The following is a 19,763-nucleotide window of genomic DNA, read 5'->3' on the forward strand; positions in this document are numbered from 1 at the left end:
GTAGTTTTTCTCGAACTGTTTGGGCTTCAGTCACATATAGTTTTACCTGATTCTGGTACAACCATAACTATGTCTGATTGGATTAGGAAATGGTTATCTGGTAGTTACACTCCAAATCAAATCTGTCATATATTTACAACGGCTTGGTGTATCTGGAAAGAGAGATGTTATAAGGTCTTTCAAGAAAAACAGGTTAACTACTCAAGTATATCTAGGTATGCCTATAGATTGGCAAATGAAACCACGAGTTCAATGTCAACACAACATACTCTTAACCAACAACAACATGATAATCCCACAGATGATACGTCTGCTGCTCGAGAAAACATTCCAGAGGATACAATAGTAGTTCATGTAGATGCCTCTTCTGATCTTAATACTCATACTTCTGGCATTGGTATAATCTTAACAGACTCAGAGGGCGCCTACAAGGGATGCAAAACAATCTCAGGTCTAGCAATTGATGCAGAGGAAGCGGAAAGTCTAGCCGATCTGGAAGCTATCAAATGGCTAATGGCGCTGAACTACTCAAAGATTTCTGTGAAAGGAGATGTTAAAAATATTATTTCTTATTTGAATAAAAGTTCTAGCCAGATTAGCTGGTCTAGTTCTACTATTTTAGATGATTGCTTATCCTTGTTAAACTCTTTCTCTTTTTACAAGTTTATTCATGTTAGTAGAGAACTCAATGGCTTAGCAGATAAAGCGGCCAAATATAGTAAAAAGAATGCTGTAATAGGTGTATGGGGAATATCTCCCCCCATTTCATCTTTTAACTCAGTACTGTTTTCTTCTTAATATATTCTCTTTTCCTAGCAAACAAAAAATATTGAGAAAAGTATTTACGAGTGTGTCTATAAACTTGAAATACACAATTTCCATGCTATGAGTTGATTCCAAGTTAGGGGCAAATCCGGATAAAAAGTGAAAAAATTATGAAGTACAACAAGTATTTTAGGACAAAAAAATCGTTTATTTTGGCATTTAAAATAGTACGGAGGGAGTATTTTTGTCATCATTATTTATCATTTTCAATATCAATAATTGACTTTTATTTTATACATGCATGCACAAATTAACAAAACGGGTATGTCACCTATAAATGAGAGGTGGTTAATGATAATCCCGTTATGAGATACTTTAAATCTAGAAATAAGACCAATGGACGTAACTTTCTTTTAAGTACCAAGGAAAGAACATCATCGACAAGGATGAAAACAAGTGGAGGAATTGGGTCACCGTGTTTCACTTCTTTTTTAACTTTTAAACATATCAATGTCTTCTCCTTTCAAAAGAACTAGTAAATCTGGCATTAAAAACCATTTAATCTAAGCTTAGCTTCCCCACAGGTTTTCAAACGTAAAATTTAGTTGACGTAATGTGAATGCTGTTCCGAATGGCATTAATAAAAACTTTTCAAGAATTCACTTGGCAGTTGCACATAATGCCTTTTATTCCGAAATCAATAAGTTCAGCTGCAATGAGAATGTGATCATTAATCTGCCTTCCATACCCAAAAAACCTGAAATAATTGATGGCAGCATCGTAGATGTTTTATACAAATCTATAGGCTTTACTTTTTTTCAAGTGCGGTTGATGATTTACAGTTCCAGATTCAATTCAATCAATTCTGCAATTCTGGTTTAATGATATGGGAACACGGTCAACAGTCAAACATCGGATTCTATGTCAAAGACAAGACGCTATATGTATTTATTAACAAATGATACGTGCGAATCATTACATTAAATTTGTTGGTATTCGACTGTTGGGGTGTTTGAAGTGTCAATCTAGTATGCATTTGAGTAATGGATCGTAGAAGCCTCGATACATATATATCCAAAAAAATCCATTACCAGAGCTCGCGTGCAGTGCCTACGTCCTCTGTTTTAATTGCACCAAAAGAGTTCAAAATTTTCGGCTCTATTTACAGTAAAGATTCGAAATAATTAAATAAAATTTTGATTTTCTCCAGTTTCCCTCTTTCTTGAAAATTATTTAATTTTTGTCCTTCTTCATTGGCGAGATTCTCAAAAAATAAATTGATTAACAAAATCTATGAATATCCAGTTGAAACGAATATAAACCTGATTTGATCGGTTTTTGTACTGTATCATCTTCATTTCTTTTTTCTTTCTTTTCTCTGTGTGATTTAGACCCTCTGATTTAATGCAATATACACTCACCATTGCATAAAGAAACAACTTTCTCTGTTCTCACTACAGAGAAAGAAAGGGAGACTCTAAGAGGGTTTTGTCTGTGTTCTTCCAGAGGATTCGAACTAAAATCCAATGTTATTATTATACGTCGAGATCTAGAAGAGAGTGAAGAAGAAGGGTTTTTGTTTTTGCTTCTGTTTTTCTCTGCTTCCCTCTAAAAAAAATCAAAACTTTGTTTCTTCCTTGGCCGTGAAATAATTACACTGGGGTTTAAAAATCAGTAATTTCAGAAGTTTAGGAGAGAAAAAAGATTTGGTTTTTCAGTTGATGATTTTGTTCCTGGTTTCAAGTTTTAACTTTTAATTTCAAAATTTCCTCTTTATCTCGTTTTCTGTAAAATTTTGTGTTCTTTTTAAGAGTTCTTTTTTATTTATAATGTATTTGATTGAAAACCAACAAAATGTAGTAGTATCCAGAAACTCATCATCTTTTGAGCTGGCTTACAAAGTATTTGAGTAAAATCATTACACCATTTTCTATTTCACTCTGTTCCTCCTCCATCATTTCTCAATCTTTACCATACTCTCATATTCAGAATCTTGAGCTTCCATCATCAGTATCAATAGTATATCCGTTCTGTAATTTGCTGCTCTTCTCCCATCTCTAAAGCAAAACGAAACCCTAGTTTACTTTTTTTCCCAACAATCTGGTGGAATTACTCTGTTCTTTAAGCAGGATTTAGGGGGCAATATAGCGGGATTCCCGGATATGATTAACTTTACACTGCAATTGATTGTTTTTATATGTTTGATCTCCACTTTCTATCCACTTCAATTTTGAATTTTTAATTTAAGAAGTAGAAACCCTAAAACAATCTCATTATTGCTAGATTCAAACCCATAATATCCGCTGTGATTTGTTTCTTGCTGCTGTCAATGGATTCTGTGAAGACTTCTTCTTCTTCTAAACCTTCTTCGAATAATATTTCTGACATTGTTTACAGATTTGCTAAAGTTTGTAGGTTAAGATCTGTTGGGGTTTTTCCTAATGAAAACCCTAACCCAAATCATCATCACCACAACAACAACACCACCAACAGCATCATTAGTAAGAAGAATGGTTCTACTGAAGTAAATAGTGACAGTACTGAATCTATAGAATATAGTGACTTAAAAATCCATCCTGTGATTGAAACCCATGAAGATGTTGCTGCTATTGCAATCTTGAAGCTATTTGATACGATTTCAGCTCTGAAATTAGCTTACATTCAGCTGCAAGAAGCTCACATTCCTTATGATACTGATAAGATCCAAGTTGCTGATGATCAAATTGTTTCTGAGTTAAAAACTCTTTCAGATATCAAACGTTCTTTCAAACACATTTCGAAACCGAAGTCCGGTCGTTCAGGTCCTATTTCGTATCAAGAGCTTCGAGATCACGAGTTACGATCAGAGAAAATGAAGTCAGAAGTTTTAAGTAAAGACGCCGAGATTCTTAAGTTGAAGCAAGAAGTTAAGGAGCTAGATGTGAAGAATCAAGAATTGGATTTAATGATCAGACAGAGAACACTGGATGGAAAAAAGTCTCTGCCGAAATCATTTGCTCATGCTTTCAAGTCCGCAACAAAATCAGTACATGATTTTGCAAAGCCTTTGATTAGTTTGATGAAAGCCTCCGGTTGGGATCTTGACCTTGCAGTGAATTCTATTCAAGACTCCGTCGAGTACTCGAAACGGTCACACAAGAAGTATGCATTTGAAGCTTATTTGTCAAGGAGAATGTTCCATGGATTCTCTTCCCTGACGCCTCACAGTTTAGATGATATCCTGAGGTTCAAAGATTCATTTGATGCATTGGTGGAATACCCGAATTCGGAATTCGCTAAATTCTGTATATCCAAGTATCTATTGGTTGTGCATCCTAGAATGGAGTCGACATTTTTCGGTAATTTAGATCAAAGGGCATTTGTGTTGAGTGGGGGACACCCAAGAACTCCATTATATCAAGCTTTTGTGAAAATGGCCAAGTCTATTTGGGTTCTTCAAGCAATGGCAGCTTCAAATGATTCTAAAGCTGAGATATTCGCGGTGCGAAGAGGGGCTGAATTCTCAGAGGTGTATATGGAAGATGTAGTGGAAGAGGAAGATGATACACTTCAAACCAATCCAAAGAGTAGATTCAAAGTTGGGATCCTGGTCATGCCAGGTTTCAAGCTTGGGCAAACTGTGATCAAGTCCAGGGTTTATCTCACTAGCTGAAGAACTCAAATGTCAATGAGATTATGCAATCTTTAGCAAATTGTGAGAGCCTAAAACTGCTGGTTGTGGGGTTGACCCATTTCCCTCTGTAATGTAACTCGGTTAAGGTAAATTGTTTTGCAGATGTGCAAGAAATCTGGCGGTGTCGCTTTATTATGAACTGTACATAGAAATCTAATCCTAAGTTTAGTTTCTGTTCTTGCTTATCCTTTTCATGGTTTTGTGCTACTGTTTGCTTCTTTTAATCTTTATCTAACTTCATAGTTTTAATGTACTGAAGTTCTTTTGCCTGCTTGTCGGCTTTAAAGCACAATTTAGCTCTTCACCAACACAAAAGCAAGCAGCATCTCATATTATATAGAAGGTAAGATGGAATGAGTTGGTCCTAAAGTAAGAAAGGCTGATAATCTTTCAGGTACCTAGCTCTGTAAAACCTTCAGTGTCTCAGTTTGAGTTCTGCTAGCCAAAAGAGTTGGCACTTAAACACCGGCGGATTTTAGCCAAAAGAGTTTTGTGAGAGTCAAAACTTGAAATGCATAATTTTAAATACATACCGATTTAGATTCTTGAGACTCGGCCAAGGGATGTTGTTCTTTGATAATATGTAAAAGAACATGTATACAATCTTACGAGAGGCGGAAAAATTGAGTAACTTTTCAACAATGTCTCCATTTTATGAGAATAATCTAGTAAAGAAGTTGCCTGGTTTGGATTTACCAACACAAGCAACGTGAACATATCGGCCTGCGCTGTCAACTTGCCTTGGTTCGCCTTTGGTGTCTTTCTTGCAGACTTTACATGTCTTGTCTACCCAACCTTCTTCGACGTATTCCCCGTTCACTGAAAATAATCCAAACAGAATTTCAGTAAAACTGTAAAAGAATGAATTAGGATAGTAATAACAAGTGATACAAACACATACCACCACAACCAAGATGAAATTACTGAAGCCCAAAATTTGGATAAGGCAACTGTGCAATCAAACTCCCAATTTGAACTAAAACTGAATATTACCTTCAACATATGATTTGAAGAAGTCCTTGTAGGTACCACCAATTTTCCGACGAAGGGCTCCATACTGCACGAGAACCAGATCAAGGTTTTAATTAGTAAGTTCAGTACATAGAAGATAAAAGGGTTGCATAAGCTGTTATCTCCTTTGAAATTTACCTGTTCAGGGTTCATCCTTTTTCCAGACTTGGTTGCATCTCTAGCTTCTTCAATAAGTACAGCATCTTCAGCAGACCTAACTTGAGAAAAATCTAAAGCTTCAGTTACACTACTAAACAAAGACTGTTTTCTCTTTTTTGGTTCTTCTTTCTCATTCTCATCATCCTTCTCTTGTTTAGCCCACACTTTTCTATATGTTACAAAGTTGTTTGTAGGATGATTTGTTGTGATGTTTTGTGTACCTCTGAATTGAGGAGGACAATAATTCTGTGAAGAAGATAGATATAATGATTTCATTTCAGTTGTTTGTATTGATTCTCTAATGAGCACAACAAATACTACTGCTTATGGTCTAGACTCTAGATCCAATGTTTAACACATTATATAGAGAATCTCCCTACTGTGTATGAATGAGGGGAGAGACCAACAACTTAAACTTGATTCTCATATCTTACAAGAATTCTGTGGTCCTATTGGCCTGGTTTTGCTTACTTGGATCAATAGCTTATCGGCACGTGTCTGCGGAAGTTCAGATGTTTTCTGAAAACATTTTCAGTGGCAGATAATGAAGGATGTGTTAATTGCCTGACCTATTGAAATACAAGACTTGGGGCTTGTTCTACTGGAGTTTAAACCACAAAATTATCAACTTGGAACAGAAATTTATGGACACAAATGAATCCTCACCAGTTTCTCTCTAAAAGTTGAAACTGTGAGTAGAAGACTCGAGCCAGGGCTGGAAAACTATGTCGCTGTTGGTTAGAATTTGGAACAGGAGACATGCTCTATAATATTATGGCCGTAACAAGTATAGTTCAGACTTCAGAGACTAGCAGATTATAGGAAATGCATCATATATACTTCTTCTTTTTTTTTTTTGATAATTAACACATTACATATATAAACAGATTCAGACAGAAAAGCTTACAATCTGCTTTTGCCTATTCTAAAATTTAGTATGTAAACTTATGTGCACTACAAACCAGCTATTGCTTATACAATGCATACGATACCAACTTCAAGGGTAGAAACAGGCGGAACTCTAAGCACCACATCTGGTCCCATGGAATTCTTACTCATGAAATCGTAACCAACATCAATAGCTGCTCTCTTAAAGATAGACGATCCTTGTTTCACTTTCATGTATGAGTGACCAAGTATGAATGCAGAATCAGCTTGTTGTGCTGCTAATAAATCTTCCAGTTCTCCCCTCAGTTGCACATCAGTTTCAAATCTTTCATCTCTTTCAGATTCATTGTCAATTGCAAACCCTACTCTTCTCTGAAGACCAGTTTGCTCCATCTCAATAACATCTGTCATACTCTCTACTGTTTCGACTCCAACAGAAACACTCGCTGGCTCCATAGTCTCCTCCATTTCGTAAGCCGGTGGGGTTGAAAAGGCTACCACGCGAATCACCGTCAATCTGCACTCGCTTGTTAATTGAATTAACACTCGCTTGTATTTTCAGCAGAGTGTGAGACAACGTCTTGGAAGCTTGGGCTTGCATTGTGATGAGTTCGAGACCAATCAAACTGTCATCAGCCAGCTGGTCAACAAGCTCCGTTTCAATTGAGTGAACGTCTTGGTGAACATCACGATAGTGAACAATGCACCTGTATGATCAATGGGTTGGTGGTGCCACACGACCGACTAGGTATCTCTCAGAACGAGGCACGAAAGGGACAGGTGCAGACTTCACACAAACAAAAATGAGTACTTGGTGGAAGCCAGGAAGATTGGTGACGAAATGCGAGAAGTTTGCAGGGATTCCAGATGTGAGATCAGCGTACACCAGACCAATGCCGGGGACTTGAGCAATTCCTAAGCTAGGACCCAAAGCTAGAACATCACCAACAAAAGATTTAGATTTTGAGCAAATTAATATAAAACACAGATAAAGAAAGGGTGAATAACACTGAAGTCAAACAGACAAAGCATATTCAGTATTTGGAACAACAACTGCTATCCAATTGTCCCTATATTAAATTTCGATTGCTATAGACCTTTTGGATTGAGGAGAATAGTGCTTCTCTATTGTCCTTCTGTCAGCAACAATAGGGATTTCAGTAATTACTTGAGTGAATGTCAAAATGAACAAAACAAAAACATTCCGCCTTTAACCTGAGATCGGGGACTCAAAATGAGACTATTGCTAATGATATAGCAAAAGTATAGCTAATGAGAAGTGATTCATCCAACATGTTCAAAACTCAGCAAAGTTAATAAACACTATTTGTTGAAAATGAAGAGTGAGTCGAATCTCAATTCTAATAGAAGCACTATCTGTTGTCTTTTAACTTTTAAGTAAGTAAGAGCACCCAATAGAGCATTTGTAAATCTATGCAAAGTTAATAAACATTTTAAACTGTATGCTATTTCGGACAGTTTCAGCGATAATCACTAACAAAAAATTAGATTTTTCAGAAACTAATACAAAACACAGATAAATAAGAGGGAAAATAACACTAAAGTCAAACAGACAAAGCATATTCAGTATCTTGAAGAACAACTACTATTGGAAAGTATCTTTTAGATTGAGGAAATTGAGGGCATTCTGTATATGAATCATGCTTCTCGAGCATCCTTCTCTCTGCAACAATAGGGATTTCAATAATTACTTACAGTGTGATGTCAAAATGAACAAAACAAAAACAAAACATACAGAATCGAATATTAGCAAAGATCCGGAAGAAAGTGTAATGGAGAAACTAACAAATCCAGAAACTAAGAGATAATGACAGGAATAGGAGGAAGAAATATGGGGAGATACCTCGGAAGGTGATAACAGTGGCATGGGTTTATGTATAAGGAAGGAAGAAATACGTAAAGGATGAATTTGATTGTATTGCGGGAATCATGAAATTGAATTAGGAAACTCTAATTTCTGAATGTAACAGGAAGAGAGGATTTTGGTGAGAGTAAATGGGGACGCAGTGTTGGGCTGACGTGCGAGGGGAAGAAAAGGTATTGACCATTGGATGAGGGCTTAATACGTGGATTCATCGTGAGCCACGATTCATGTCACCCACAATTAGAGAAACTAGTGGAATCCCACGATTCATGTCTCCCACGATCCTTGCTGCTTGAAACTAAATGTTCAACGATCCAAAAAAACCAAGGAATTATCGTCCAGCCCCTTTCAGATTGCTGGCTATATTTAAATGGCGTGATCTACTGCATTCCCTGAAGCATGTTTATGTAATTTATGAAATGCGATCATATGTGTATGCTCATATGAATATGTGTTTATGAGATGTTTGAACATGATCCGGAATTAAAAGTGTCTTTTACTTTATCTAAGTTCCAGTTCCACAAATAAACATAAATCTCTGTTGAAAGAGTGGACAGAAAATGATCACTTAATCTCTTGAAAGCACCAGAGGATTTCATTGATTCATCATATCTATGGAGAGGCACAAACAACTATTAACTCCCAACAGACTAACAAATCAAAAGTGATGCTGCTTAGAATCACTACAATCGACACTAATGGAAGTAAATGAAATGTATAGATGCATATACCTCAACGACAGTCAGACCAAGAGTCCTGGATTAACCTGAAAGGCGAGATGACCCGCATCTATCTACTTGACCAAAACCTCCCTTACTAAGCTTTTTGTCAATTTTTGTATGCCCTCATACACAATAACGTAAGCCCCTTTTTAAATCTATGTAAAGACGGAGTGCATGAAAATGGAAAAACATATGCAATGTAGTTTGTTTTTCACTTATCATCACTTGATTTTCATCTCAAACTACTTGAGTTGTGGTAGAAACTTGTTTCATTTGCTTATAACTTGCTAAATCTATCCATCTCCAGACAATCTACATGGATAACAAATGTACTTGTCTACCATCACTTTGTTTCTGTTTCATCGCCATCAGCATTTCCGCAAACTACAAGCATTTCAGTGTTTTTCATGGTAAACCTCTCTCTTGCTATCTCCTTAACCACTTATACCTATAAACTTACTAGCAATTTGTACTTAATCGCAAAAGCCTAACAAACTCCAAAATCGCAAATATACTGTAAGATTGATATGATACCAACAGAAAATTATGTCTAAAATTAAACAGTGATATTCCCTTAGGCATTCATGCAAACAACCAATGTTCACAACCTTAAACCCTTGATCAAAGACTCACCAACAGTACTACTACTTCATCTAAAATCGGGTTAGTAAATAACCATTGGTAGAATTTTTGATAATATTTGCAATTTTCCAAACATCTCTCTCTCTAAATTACTTTCAAAAAATTGGAAAACATTCAAAACTTTACATTGAGAACAAACCAAATAAAAACCTAAAAGAAAGTTGTGTGGCATTTCCTTACCAATTGTTTGAACCCTCAATTCGAACACTGCGAGAAATCTTCATATCACTGTAAAATTAGGTTAGATGATTTGATTAGAAAGAGTGCAGCCGAGATTTTAATTGAAAATTGGGGTTGGGTTTAAAATATTGAAACTTGAAATCCTAAGAACTGATTTAATTTTGAGGTCAGGTTTTCTGCGTGGATGGTTTCGGGGACGAAGAAGATAGAAAATAAAGTCTGGTTTATTTTTACCCCTAGTATGTTTAAAATCAACGAAAACGTGGGCAGGAGAAAAACAAGTTTAAGGGTAATTTGGTGATTTGATTGAAAACGGGTAAATAAATATAACGGGTAGAGAAAGACCCACCTTATAGCGCTCCCCTTCCCCCCGACTTCTCCAAAGCGGAATACTGAAGTTGAGATTTTTGAGAAGCTACCATTGTTGTACAGTCGGTACTGCCATAAGCACCACCCGTTTCAGAAGTAATTCATTGTTGGAAAAAACCAATTCAAGATTGAGGGGATTAAAACCTTAAAACCCTAACCTTCGTCGTTACGATTTTTGAGATAAACCTTCGAAAAATGTCCGTTTCAGGATTGAGTTGTAATTCCTCAAGATGCTTTCTTCGCTCTACTACACTCTCAAGAGGATTACGAAGTCCTTGTGATAGAATTTCACTCCTTAGTAGTAATTTCATCAAGAATATAGAGCCTCTTCGTATCGACAGGTGTAGTTTTACTACCACATCCACTTTTACTTCTGAATTCTTTCTTTTACTAATATTGGAATTCATTCTTACAGTGGGAATTACTGGATTTCTCATACATGGAAACCAAAGGTTAAGCAAACTTACAAAATAAAGAGTGGCATGGATACTTCATTTGGTGGTGATATGGCTGACATCTCTCAATCTGGTAAACTATTTACGACAATATATGTGGATATCTAGTGATGTCTTGCTCAACAACCAATAGTCTGCCGTAACAAATTTGTTTTGCATAATCTTGAGTAGTTTTAATGGTCTTGCTTGTGATAAACATATTCCCTTTGCTTATTCTCTTTGAAAGAATGTGATGGAGGATTGGTTCTGGTTCTAGGCTCTTAATGGCTAAATAGCAGCTTGATTGATTGCTAGAATTGTAATGTTCGATATTTGACTGGCTACTGGTTTCTTTTTTTATGTTTAAAGTTGAAGCTAGTTGGTTAGGATCTAAATATTGACGTAATACATGTGATTAGTATACATGTTTAAGTGGGACTGTGGGATAAGGGTTTGCAGTGCCGTAATCACATTCGGTCCAGAGTCATTCTCACGTTTGATATTTTCGTTTTTAGTTATCCATATCTTGACTTTATAATCATTCATTTAAGTTGCACATGATCGTACACCTTTCCAGCACTATGTTAGAGCTTCATTTTAATTGGTAAGGTGTTCACTTTACTGATCATATTCTTTGGGTGACACATAATTTGGTCAACTAGCTTTCGTGTTTGAGTATATTTGTACACCTTTCCAACACTAATTTTAGAGCCACTCAATTAGATTTTGGTTCCGTCATCAAGGGGGTGGTTTAAAATTTGTGATGTCCCATTGCTTGAAAATGGAAGTGATTTTTGGTATGTTGTCAGTGTAGTAGGCATGTGCCTTGTAACCAATATTGTATGGATGATCCAATCGTTTAGAGTACAGAAACCTTGGTGCTGTCCTTGTAGGAAGCAACAATTTAAGTCCTATCGACGAGCTTAGCCCCGTTTAGTCAAAGACAGCTAAATGCTGGATCACCCCTGTTAAGCATGAGAAAATGCTGTTGCAGTAATCAAGTAAGAAGCTAGGACAAGGTGTAATCATTTTCAAGTTGATCCAGTCAGTTGTGAGTTTATTAGCCTGTTTCTTTCACTGAGGTGATGTCCTATGTCGCGTCTGTTTAATACTCACCTTGTAACAATGGCAGTAGAGATGAGGAGGCGATTTGAATGGCATCAATCTTCAATCTTATAAGACTTTGTAGTTTTGAATTACTCGAGTTGTTTTCCCTCTAATTATGTACTATTCAGGTCTGTTATCGTCCAATTTTATGTTACTTGACTATCTCGTCGATAATATCATGCTGCACGCTTAGTGTCATCCATTCTCATATGATTTTTCTATGTGTTTTTAATTATGGATCGTTTATGACTCGAGCACTGTTGAAAACTTCGTAATCTTGTCCCATATCTGCTACGGTATGTATATTTATCTCATTAATCGAATTATGACTTTTTATAGGTGGAGATATCTTTCCGAGAATTAACATTAAGGACCCATACAAAAGGCTTGGTATCAGTAAGGAGGCTTCTGAAGATGAAATTCAGGCTGCAAGAACTTATCTGATAAAAAGATATGTAGGACACCAACCAAGTGTTGATGCGATAGAGTCGGCCCATAACAAGATAATTATGCAGAAGTTTCACGAAAGGAGAAGACCTAAACTGAATATCAAGAAAAAAGTCAGAGATGTTACACAATCACGGGTTGTGCAGGCTGTTACCAGTAGGTTTCAAACTCCTTCCACCAACTACATAAGAAAGACAGCTTCCCTGTTTGTGATACTTGGTGTTCTTACTGTTCTATATCCGACGAAGAAGGACCTACTTTACAAGTAGCCATTTCCTTGTTGGCAACGATATACTTCATATATTACCGACTAAAGAGCCGAATGCGAGCTTTCTTATACGGGTACTTATTAACTCTTGCTGTAATTTGGAGAGTAGCTTTTCACTGTAAATTCTGCATTTTGTTATTGCTTTGTTATGTTTGTGGAGAATGATGTTGGTTGTTGTTTTTTTTTGTTCAGAGCTGGGGCATTTGCTGTTTCATGGCTGCTGGGGACCTTTTTAATGGTATCTGTGATTCCTCCAGTCCTTCGTGGCCCAAGGAGTTTGGAAATGACTACATCTCTTCTATCGTATGTGCTTCTATGGGTCTCTTCTGCTTACCTGATATAATAACTTTTATAACGCCTGTCGGCAACCTGAAATTTTGAAGTTGGTACGGATCATTTTTATGTTCTCCAAGCAAGTGCAGAGTTGGCTTTCTGAAATGGGAAAGAGGGAGAAATATTAGGGAAAGTAAGAACACCTAAAACAGTTTTTTTAATCTTTTAAGCATTCCATACTTTGTAGATGTCTTCCAGATAACTTGGTGATTATAGAACTGCTGTCAACAAATCATGTTGAAGATAGAGCTTTGCATTACAATTTTAATAGTAAAATACCAAAATTATCAAGTTAGAACAGAAATTTATGGACACAACAAGTCCTCATTTTCTTTCTAAAAGTTGAAGCTGTGAGCAGCTGACTCAACCCATGGTTGGAAAACTGTTGCTGTTGGTTAGGAGTTTGAACATGATCGAAGCTCTATAATATTATGGGCCGTAAAGGGTATAGTTCAGACTTCAGAGACTACGGATTATAAGAAATGCATTACATATACTTCTCTTTTTGATAATTAACGCGTTACATATAACTAGATTCAGACAGAACCTTACAATCGGTTTTTGCCGCTTTGCCTATTCTATATTCTAGTACGTAAACTTATGTGCACTACAGACCAGTTATTGCTTATACAATGTACACCATGCCAACTTCAAGGGTAGAAACAGGCGGAACTCTAAGCACCACATCTGGTCCCCTGCAATTCTTACTCAAGAAATTGTAACCTACATCAATAGCTGCTCTCTTAAAGATGGATGATCCTTGTTTCGCTTTCATGTATGAGTGACCAAGTATGAATGCAGAACCAGCTTGCTGTGCTGCCAATAAATCTTCCAGTTCTTCCCTCATTTGCACATCAGTTTCAAATCTTTCATCTCTTTCAGATTCATTGTCAATTGCAAACCTTACTCTTCTCTGAAGACCAGTTTGCTCCATCTCAATAACATCTGTCATACTCTCTACTGTTTCGAATCCAACAGAAACACTAGCTGGTTCCACAGTCTCCTCCATTTCGTAAGCTGGTGGGCCTGAAAAGGCTACTGCGCCAATCACAGTCAATCTGCACTCGCTTGTTGATTCGGCAGAGTGTGAGATGACATCTTGGAAGCTTGGGCTTGAGTTGGGATGAGTTCGAGACCAGTCAAACCGGATGAAATCAGCCAGCCGGTCAACAAGCTCCGTTTCAAATGAGTGAACGTCTTGGTGAACATCACGATATCCATAACGAACAATGCACCTGTATGATCGATGAGTTGGTGGTCCCACACGACCGACTAGGTATCTCTCAGAACGAGGCACAAAAGGGACAGGTACAGATTTCACACAGACAAAAATGAGTACTCGGTGGAAGGCAGGAAGATTGGTGACGAAACGCGAGAAGTTCGCAGGGATTCCAGATGTGAGATCAGTATACACCAAGCCAATGCCGGGGACTCGAGCAATTCCTAAGCTAGGTCCCAAAGCCAGAAGCCATTCCAAGGAGACCTTGTTGTGGAGATCAAACTCATACTTTTTAATTGTTGCATAGTGCCACACAAACATAACTGTCATCAAGATTAAGGCAAGGAGAATGGGTAGCCAGGCCCCATCAAGAAATTTGTAGAGGGAAGCAGAGAAGTAGAGAGCTTCAATGGATCCAAAGAAGAGCAGGAAGGCAAGTGCCAAAATAGGAGGTTTGTGCCAACACAAGACAATAACCAATGAAGTGAGACATGTTGTCACTAACATCACCGTCATCACTGCTAGACCTGCACATCAAATAACAAGATTTTTATTTTTATTTTTTATATTAAGCTGACCAAAAATGGATCTGATGCATCGCATTGATTATGACAATCATCGAAGGAAAGATGCAATTTAAGACAAATCTTGTGAAAATCAACTAAAGGCATATCTAATTTCTTTAAAAGAATCCGAAGAAAGAAACTAAAATTCTAGTTAGCGTTGGATGTGCATACCTGAAGCATTCCCCAAGTGTTTTGTGTTTCTGAACCCAACGGCCACAGCAAGGCAAAGGACCATAAGCATCCAATTAATCTCAGGGATGTATATCTGTCCATGAACCTTGTCAGAGGTATGAACGACTTTCACCCTTGGGAAACAACCAAGTGACTGGCTCTGGTTGATAATAGAAAATGTCCCGCTGATGATTGCTTGGCTTCCCACGACGGAAGCAAGGATTGCTATTACAAAAACTGGCCACCTCACACTTTCTGCAACCACAGACCATATCATCACATTTTCTTTTCAGTGTGCGAGTAAGCTAATCAATTTAGGTTAAATTTGCTTGGCCACCTCCCATTTAATCTAAACTGACTTTTCTAAATTGGAATTGACCAACCAATTTAATATTGCTTGCCAACTGTCAGAGGTGTGCATACATTCAATTTACTAAATACAGCATATAAATAATATTGAAAAGAATGAATGACAGTATACCTGGAACCGAGACATAAAAGCCAACGCGGTAACTGGTCTCCATCAGATGATGCTTGGACAAATATGCAGCTTGGCCCATGTATGCCAGAATAAGCGCTGGGTAAACCAGAAAACTGAAGGCAATCTGACGTTGGATAGTGGGTTAGACATGGGTGAGAAGTACAGATGATAAATGCGTTGATAAACATAGTAATCGCTACCTGGATTGCAGTGTATGAAAAGTGACCAAGATCTGCAAACATTGCCTCTGACCCTGTAAGTACAGTCAAAACCATATTTAGATCATTTCCCCACAAGATTAGATCATTTCCCCACAAGATTAGATCATTTCCCCACAAGTTGTAACATCAATATATTTGTTAATCACATTTTGTACTAGCACTAGTAATCTTTTTTCAGCCAATGTTACCTGTTATGCACAGCAGAATTCCACCCAAAGACATCCAACCGCCTTTTTTTGTCTTCTTCAGAAATTTGTACATGTAATAGGGTGAAAGAGCCTGATAAACTTGTGGATTCCAGTGGATTATGTTGTATAGGCCTAGAGCGCTGATGCACATTAGCCACAGCAACACGACAGGTGCAAAAAACATTCCAACCCGATGTGTACCATAGTGTTGTAGAGCGAAAAGACATATTAAAATGACGCAAGTTATTGGAACCACAGCATCTGCAAAAGAGTATAAAAAATGAGAATGAGTGAGAAATAAATGAGTCCTTCAATATAAAATGAATGAATAATACTCTCATTTTCACTTTCATGATTAGAGTTTCACAGCGTAGCATCTACGGGTAGAAAAAGACATAAAAACAAGTTACACTACGAGGCATTTATCTACTCTAAAGTGATCAGTTAGTCATTATCAAGTAATAACAGTAGGGAAAACCAAGAAATACTACAGACTAGAAACTTACACTGATGGTGTTCCTTGGACATGGATAACTCAAGGCCTGAAACTGCAGAGAAAACTATACAAAGAAAAGTGGAGAATGGAGGTCAGTAAAAGTGGAGAGAATGTAAATGAAGAAAAACTCATGGATCATGTAAAACACCTGAAATTGCCGGCGTTAGAACACCATCTCCAATTACCATACAGGTACCGAGCAGAACCAATATAAGTAAAGCAGTATGCAAACATTTATGCTTTTCAAGCTTAGTTTTCAACCAAGAGCTGTTATTGATCTCCGGTGGCCCCTCTAGTTTATATGTAGAGAGAGATTCATCTGCAACTTGCCTGTTGGGAAGAAGGCTAACCTTTGCATGTCGACACAACAGTGAATACAGTGCAAAGGTTCCACCTGAAAAAACACAATTTGAGGGCTTAAATCTTAGTAAAACATAGCGTTTATTAAAACATACTGTCTCACTTTTTATAAAAAATTTACCTTCTCCATTATCATCAGCTCGAAGAACCACAAAGACATATTTGAAGAGCGGGACTAAAGTTAAGGTCCAGAAAACAAACGAAAGCACCCCAAAAATCTCCTCATTTGTTTCTGAATGAGAAATATCTTCTGCAAATGTGCTTTTGTAAACATACAAAGGGGATATGCTCAAGTCCCCATACACCACGCCAAGACTCTGATAAGCTAGCAACAGAGTAGTCCTCCAAGACTCCTTCTGCAATGAAATTACTTAAACTTAAAGGCATTGTCTATTTAACTCCATATTAGACAATCTAAGTCGAGCAAAACTAAACGCTTGCCATCTAACTAGTCAAAACCATTTACCCATGGACATAAAAATTCAGTATGAAATGAAATTCAAATGAAGCATCTAAATTCATCACTGAAAATCAAAAAAAAAAACAAAAAGATACCCAGATCTGAAGTGAACGGAGCTAGAGAAATGAAGAGAGAACAAACCTTGGAAGAAGAACGCAACCAATTCCCACAATTTGTATCCATGGGTAGCTCAGAATTCAGTTCAAACTCTTATAATAGTGGATCTGCACAAAATTTTCAAAAGAAATATATTCAGAGAAAATGAGATTTCAGAAAGAACATAAAATCAATCACACCCATCACCTCCCTCTCAACATATTTCTCACAACCCATGAGAAATTGGCCCACCGTCACATTACCTAATAACTTCCCATAACGACACATCCATAACTTTGTCATGTTCAATTGTTTTTTATAAACAGAAATTTTGACAACATCAAGTGAAAGATTGTAAGAAGAAAGAATCTAAAAAAATCAATCTACCTAACAAATATTTGCAAGTGAGTAGTACCAGCAAAACATCATCAACCCAACAGCTGCCAAATTTTCAGTTAACTGTTACACCCAGTTCAAGCTAGATAAGGTTGGAGTAATTCAAATCCTCATTTAAAATTTTTGCAGAGTAGTCCTATCAATGGTGTTAAATTTTTGGAATAATATCTTTAAAGTTGCAACCTTTATCATCATGAAATTTCAGTGTCATAATAAAAAGGCCCATATGAATACAAAAAAACAGAAAAATGAAAATGATGTTGTAGCAGTAAGAAAAATACAAGTGAAAAATAACAATCACACACAAAAAAAAATTATTACTACAAAAAAAAAAATAGCATTTATGCTTTTATTGTTTGTATTTTCTCACCTACTTTACCTTCCCATATTTACACCATTTGATTCAAAAAGCTTCAAAAATCAAACTTTCAAAAAGAAGAATATTTATAAAGAAAGAAGTACAAAAAGGAAATATAACAATTAAATTAATAATTGAGAAAGAAAAAAAATTACATTCAGAGAACAGTGACTCACCACCACAGTATCCAGAAGAAGAATTTTTGTTTAATTATTTTTTTTTTAGAGAAATAAGGTTTTGGGGGTCTGTATATGAGAAGGAGAAGATGAAGAAAGGGAAGAAGAAAAGATTCTTCTTCGTCTTTGTTATAGACAGAAACACGTGAAAGACACCATTTCTGTCCACAGCAAATGAACGTGCTCTTCATTTTAAACGTACAACAACAACCCCCAAAATTATTTCTCTTCTTCTCTAAACCCTAGTGAATAGTGAAACTGACACACCCTTAAAACCCTCAAGAGTCTTACAGCAACTGCAGTGGTGCGACCAAAACCAAAGACCAAAGACTAAAAAACAAAGATCAAATTTGGGTTTAGTCCGTCGTGTGGCGTAGAGGGAAAAGAGTAAATTTGGTCGCGCGTTGATATAAAGTTCGCCTGTACATCGAGCGTTGGTAAAGTTTACGCCTGGAATCAGGCGTTGGTAAAGATAACGCCTGAAATGGGGCGTTTATAAAAATTACGTCTGAAATCAGGCGTTAATAAAGATTACGCTCGGAGGAATTCAAACAGAAAATAAAAAAAAAAAAAAAATGGGGCGGAGGTATAAAGCCCGCCCCATGTGATGGTGGTCTTAATTGTAAGCTTGGGGAGTAATGTATATCAACGCCCACTAAAGGCGTTAAGTTTATCCCCGCCTGACTACCAGGCGTAATGTATATCAACGCCCAATGGGGCGTACATTTAACCTCCGCCCGCTCCAGGCGAATTCTTTACGAACGCCCCTGCATCAGACGTTAACTTTACAAACGCTCGATGAATTGCGGACATTATATCAACGCCCGTTGTGTAGGCGGACATTATATAAACGTCCGACTATATTTGGGTTTGGTCTTGGTCGCAGACCAAATTTGGTCTGGTTTTTAATCTTTGATCAAATTTTGATCGATAGTCCGTCCCACTACGCCTATACACTGGACCTAATATTTGGGTTTGGTCGTCCATTGTGGACGCTCTTAGAGCAACTGCAATGGACGAGTAAACCCAAATTTTCAGTCGAGTGGGCTGGCGTAGTGGGACGGACCATCGATCAAAATTTGATCAAAGAGTAAAATCCAGACCAAATTTGGTCTGCGATCAAGACCAAATCCAAATATAGTCGGGCGTTGATATAATCTCCTCTACACATCGGGCGTTGATATAATCTCCGCCATTCATCGGGCGTTGATATAATGTACGCTATACAAGGGGCGTTGATATAATGTACGCCTGAAACGGGGCGTTGATATAATGTACGCCCGATGGGGCGTTGGTAAAGGTGGTCGCGAGAAATGGGGCGTTCATATACTTAACGCCCCACTCCAATTTCTATTTCACAATTTTTGATTTCTGCATGGGGCGGGCTTTATACCTCCGCCCCATTTTTTTTTTTTTTTTGTTTCTGAAGCGTAGACTATACCAACGCCCCACTCGGGCGTTATCTTTACCAACGCCCCACTCGGGCGTTATCTTTACCAACGCCTGATCCCAGGCGTAATGTTTATCAACGCGCCACCAAATATACTCTTTTCCCACTACGCCACATGACGGACTAAACCCAAATTTGGTCTTTTTTTTTAGTCTTTGGTCTTTGGTTATACTCGCACCATTGTGGACGCTCTTAGTCACTTTCTTGGACCAAATTCTTGTTTTTGAATTGGATTGTCCAGT

The 19,763-nt window shown here is 37.3% G+C and overlaps 4 protein-coding genes and 1 pseudogene across 8 annotated transcripts; 2 read left to right on the forward strand and 3 right to left on the reverse strand.

Annotated features, from left to right (window-relative positions):
* The first annotated feature begins 1,892 nt into the window (after positions 1–1,892).
* Positions 1,893–4,621, forward strand: LOC113322623 (protein GRAVITROPIC IN THE LIGHT 1-like). Its single transcript, XM_026570751.1, has one exon. It carries the CDS (start codon positions 3,095–3,097, stop codon positions 4,415–4,417), a length of 1,323 nt encoding a protein of 440 aa, XP_026426536.1. The 5' UTR covers positions 1,893–3,094; the 3' UTR covers positions 4,418–4,621.
* Positions 4,622–4,950: 329 nt separating this feature from the next.
* LOC113322624 lies at positions 4,951–6,008 on the reverse strand. The gene is made up of 3 exons (XM_026570753.1): positions 5,588–6,008; positions 5,432–5,495; positions 4,951–5,257 (listed from the first exon to the last, which is right to left on the reverse strand). The coding sequence occupies exons 1-3, from the start codon at positions 5,882–5,884 to the stop codon at positions 5,091–5,093; spliced, it is 528 nt and encodes a 175-aa protein (XP_026426538.1). The 5' UTR covers positions 5,885–6,008; the 3' UTR covers positions 4,951–5,090.
* Positions 6,009–6,434: 426 nt separating this feature from the next.
* LOC113321747 (potassium transporter 2-like) lies at positions 6,435–10,126 on the reverse strand. The gene is made up of 2 exons (XM_026569656.1): positions 9,926–10,126; positions 6,435–7,429 (listed from the first exon to the last, which is right to left on the reverse strand). Exon 2 carries the CDS (start codon positions 6,962–6,964, stop codon positions 6,581–6,583), a length of 384 nt encoding a protein of 127 aa, XP_026425441.1. The 5' UTR covers positions 6,965–7,429; positions 9,926–10,126; the 3' UTR covers positions 6,435–6,580.
* Positions 10,127–10,293: 167 nt separating this feature from the next.
* Positions 10,294–13,200, forward strand: LOC113321745 (annotated as a pseudogene).
* A 115-nt stretch (positions 13,201–13,315) lies between these two features.
* Positions 13,316–18,090, reverse strand: LOC113321744 (potassium transporter 2-like). 5 transcript variants are annotated; one of them, XM_026569655.1, is made up of 10 exons: positions 18,072–18,090; positions 17,187–17,269; positions 16,707–16,941; positions 16,374–16,619; positions 16,236–16,289; positions 15,730–15,990; positions 15,521–15,573; positions 15,321–15,444; positions 14,840–15,094; positions 13,316–14,629 (listed from the first exon to the last, which is right to left on the reverse strand). In XM_026569655.1, exons 2-10 carry the CDS (start codon positions 17,226–17,228, stop codon positions 13,509–13,511), a joined length of 2,391 nt encoding a protein of 796 aa, XP_026425440.1. In that variant the 5' UTR covers positions 17,229–17,269; positions 18,072–18,090; the 3' UTR covers positions 13,316–13,508. The 5 variants fall into 5 exon arrangements, with proteins under 5 accessions (XP_026425440.1, XP_026425436.1, XP_026425439.1 ...); XM_026569651.1 differs by lacking the exon at positions 18,072–18,090 and adding an exon at positions 17,529–17,731; XM_026569654.1 differs by lacking the exon at positions 18,072–18,090 and adding an exon at positions 17,557–17,715.
* Between the last annotated feature and the right edge of the window lie 1,673 nt (positions 18,091–19,763).

The sequence above is a fragment of the Papaver somniferum genome, chromosome 11 (genome assembly GCF_003573695.1).
Source record: "Papaver somniferum cultivar HN1 chromosome 11, ASM357369v1, whole genome shotgun sequence".
In the NCBI taxonomy this organism is placed as follows: Eukaryota; Viridiplantae; Streptophyta; class Magnoliopsida; order Ranunculales; family Papaveraceae; genus Papaver; species Papaver somniferum.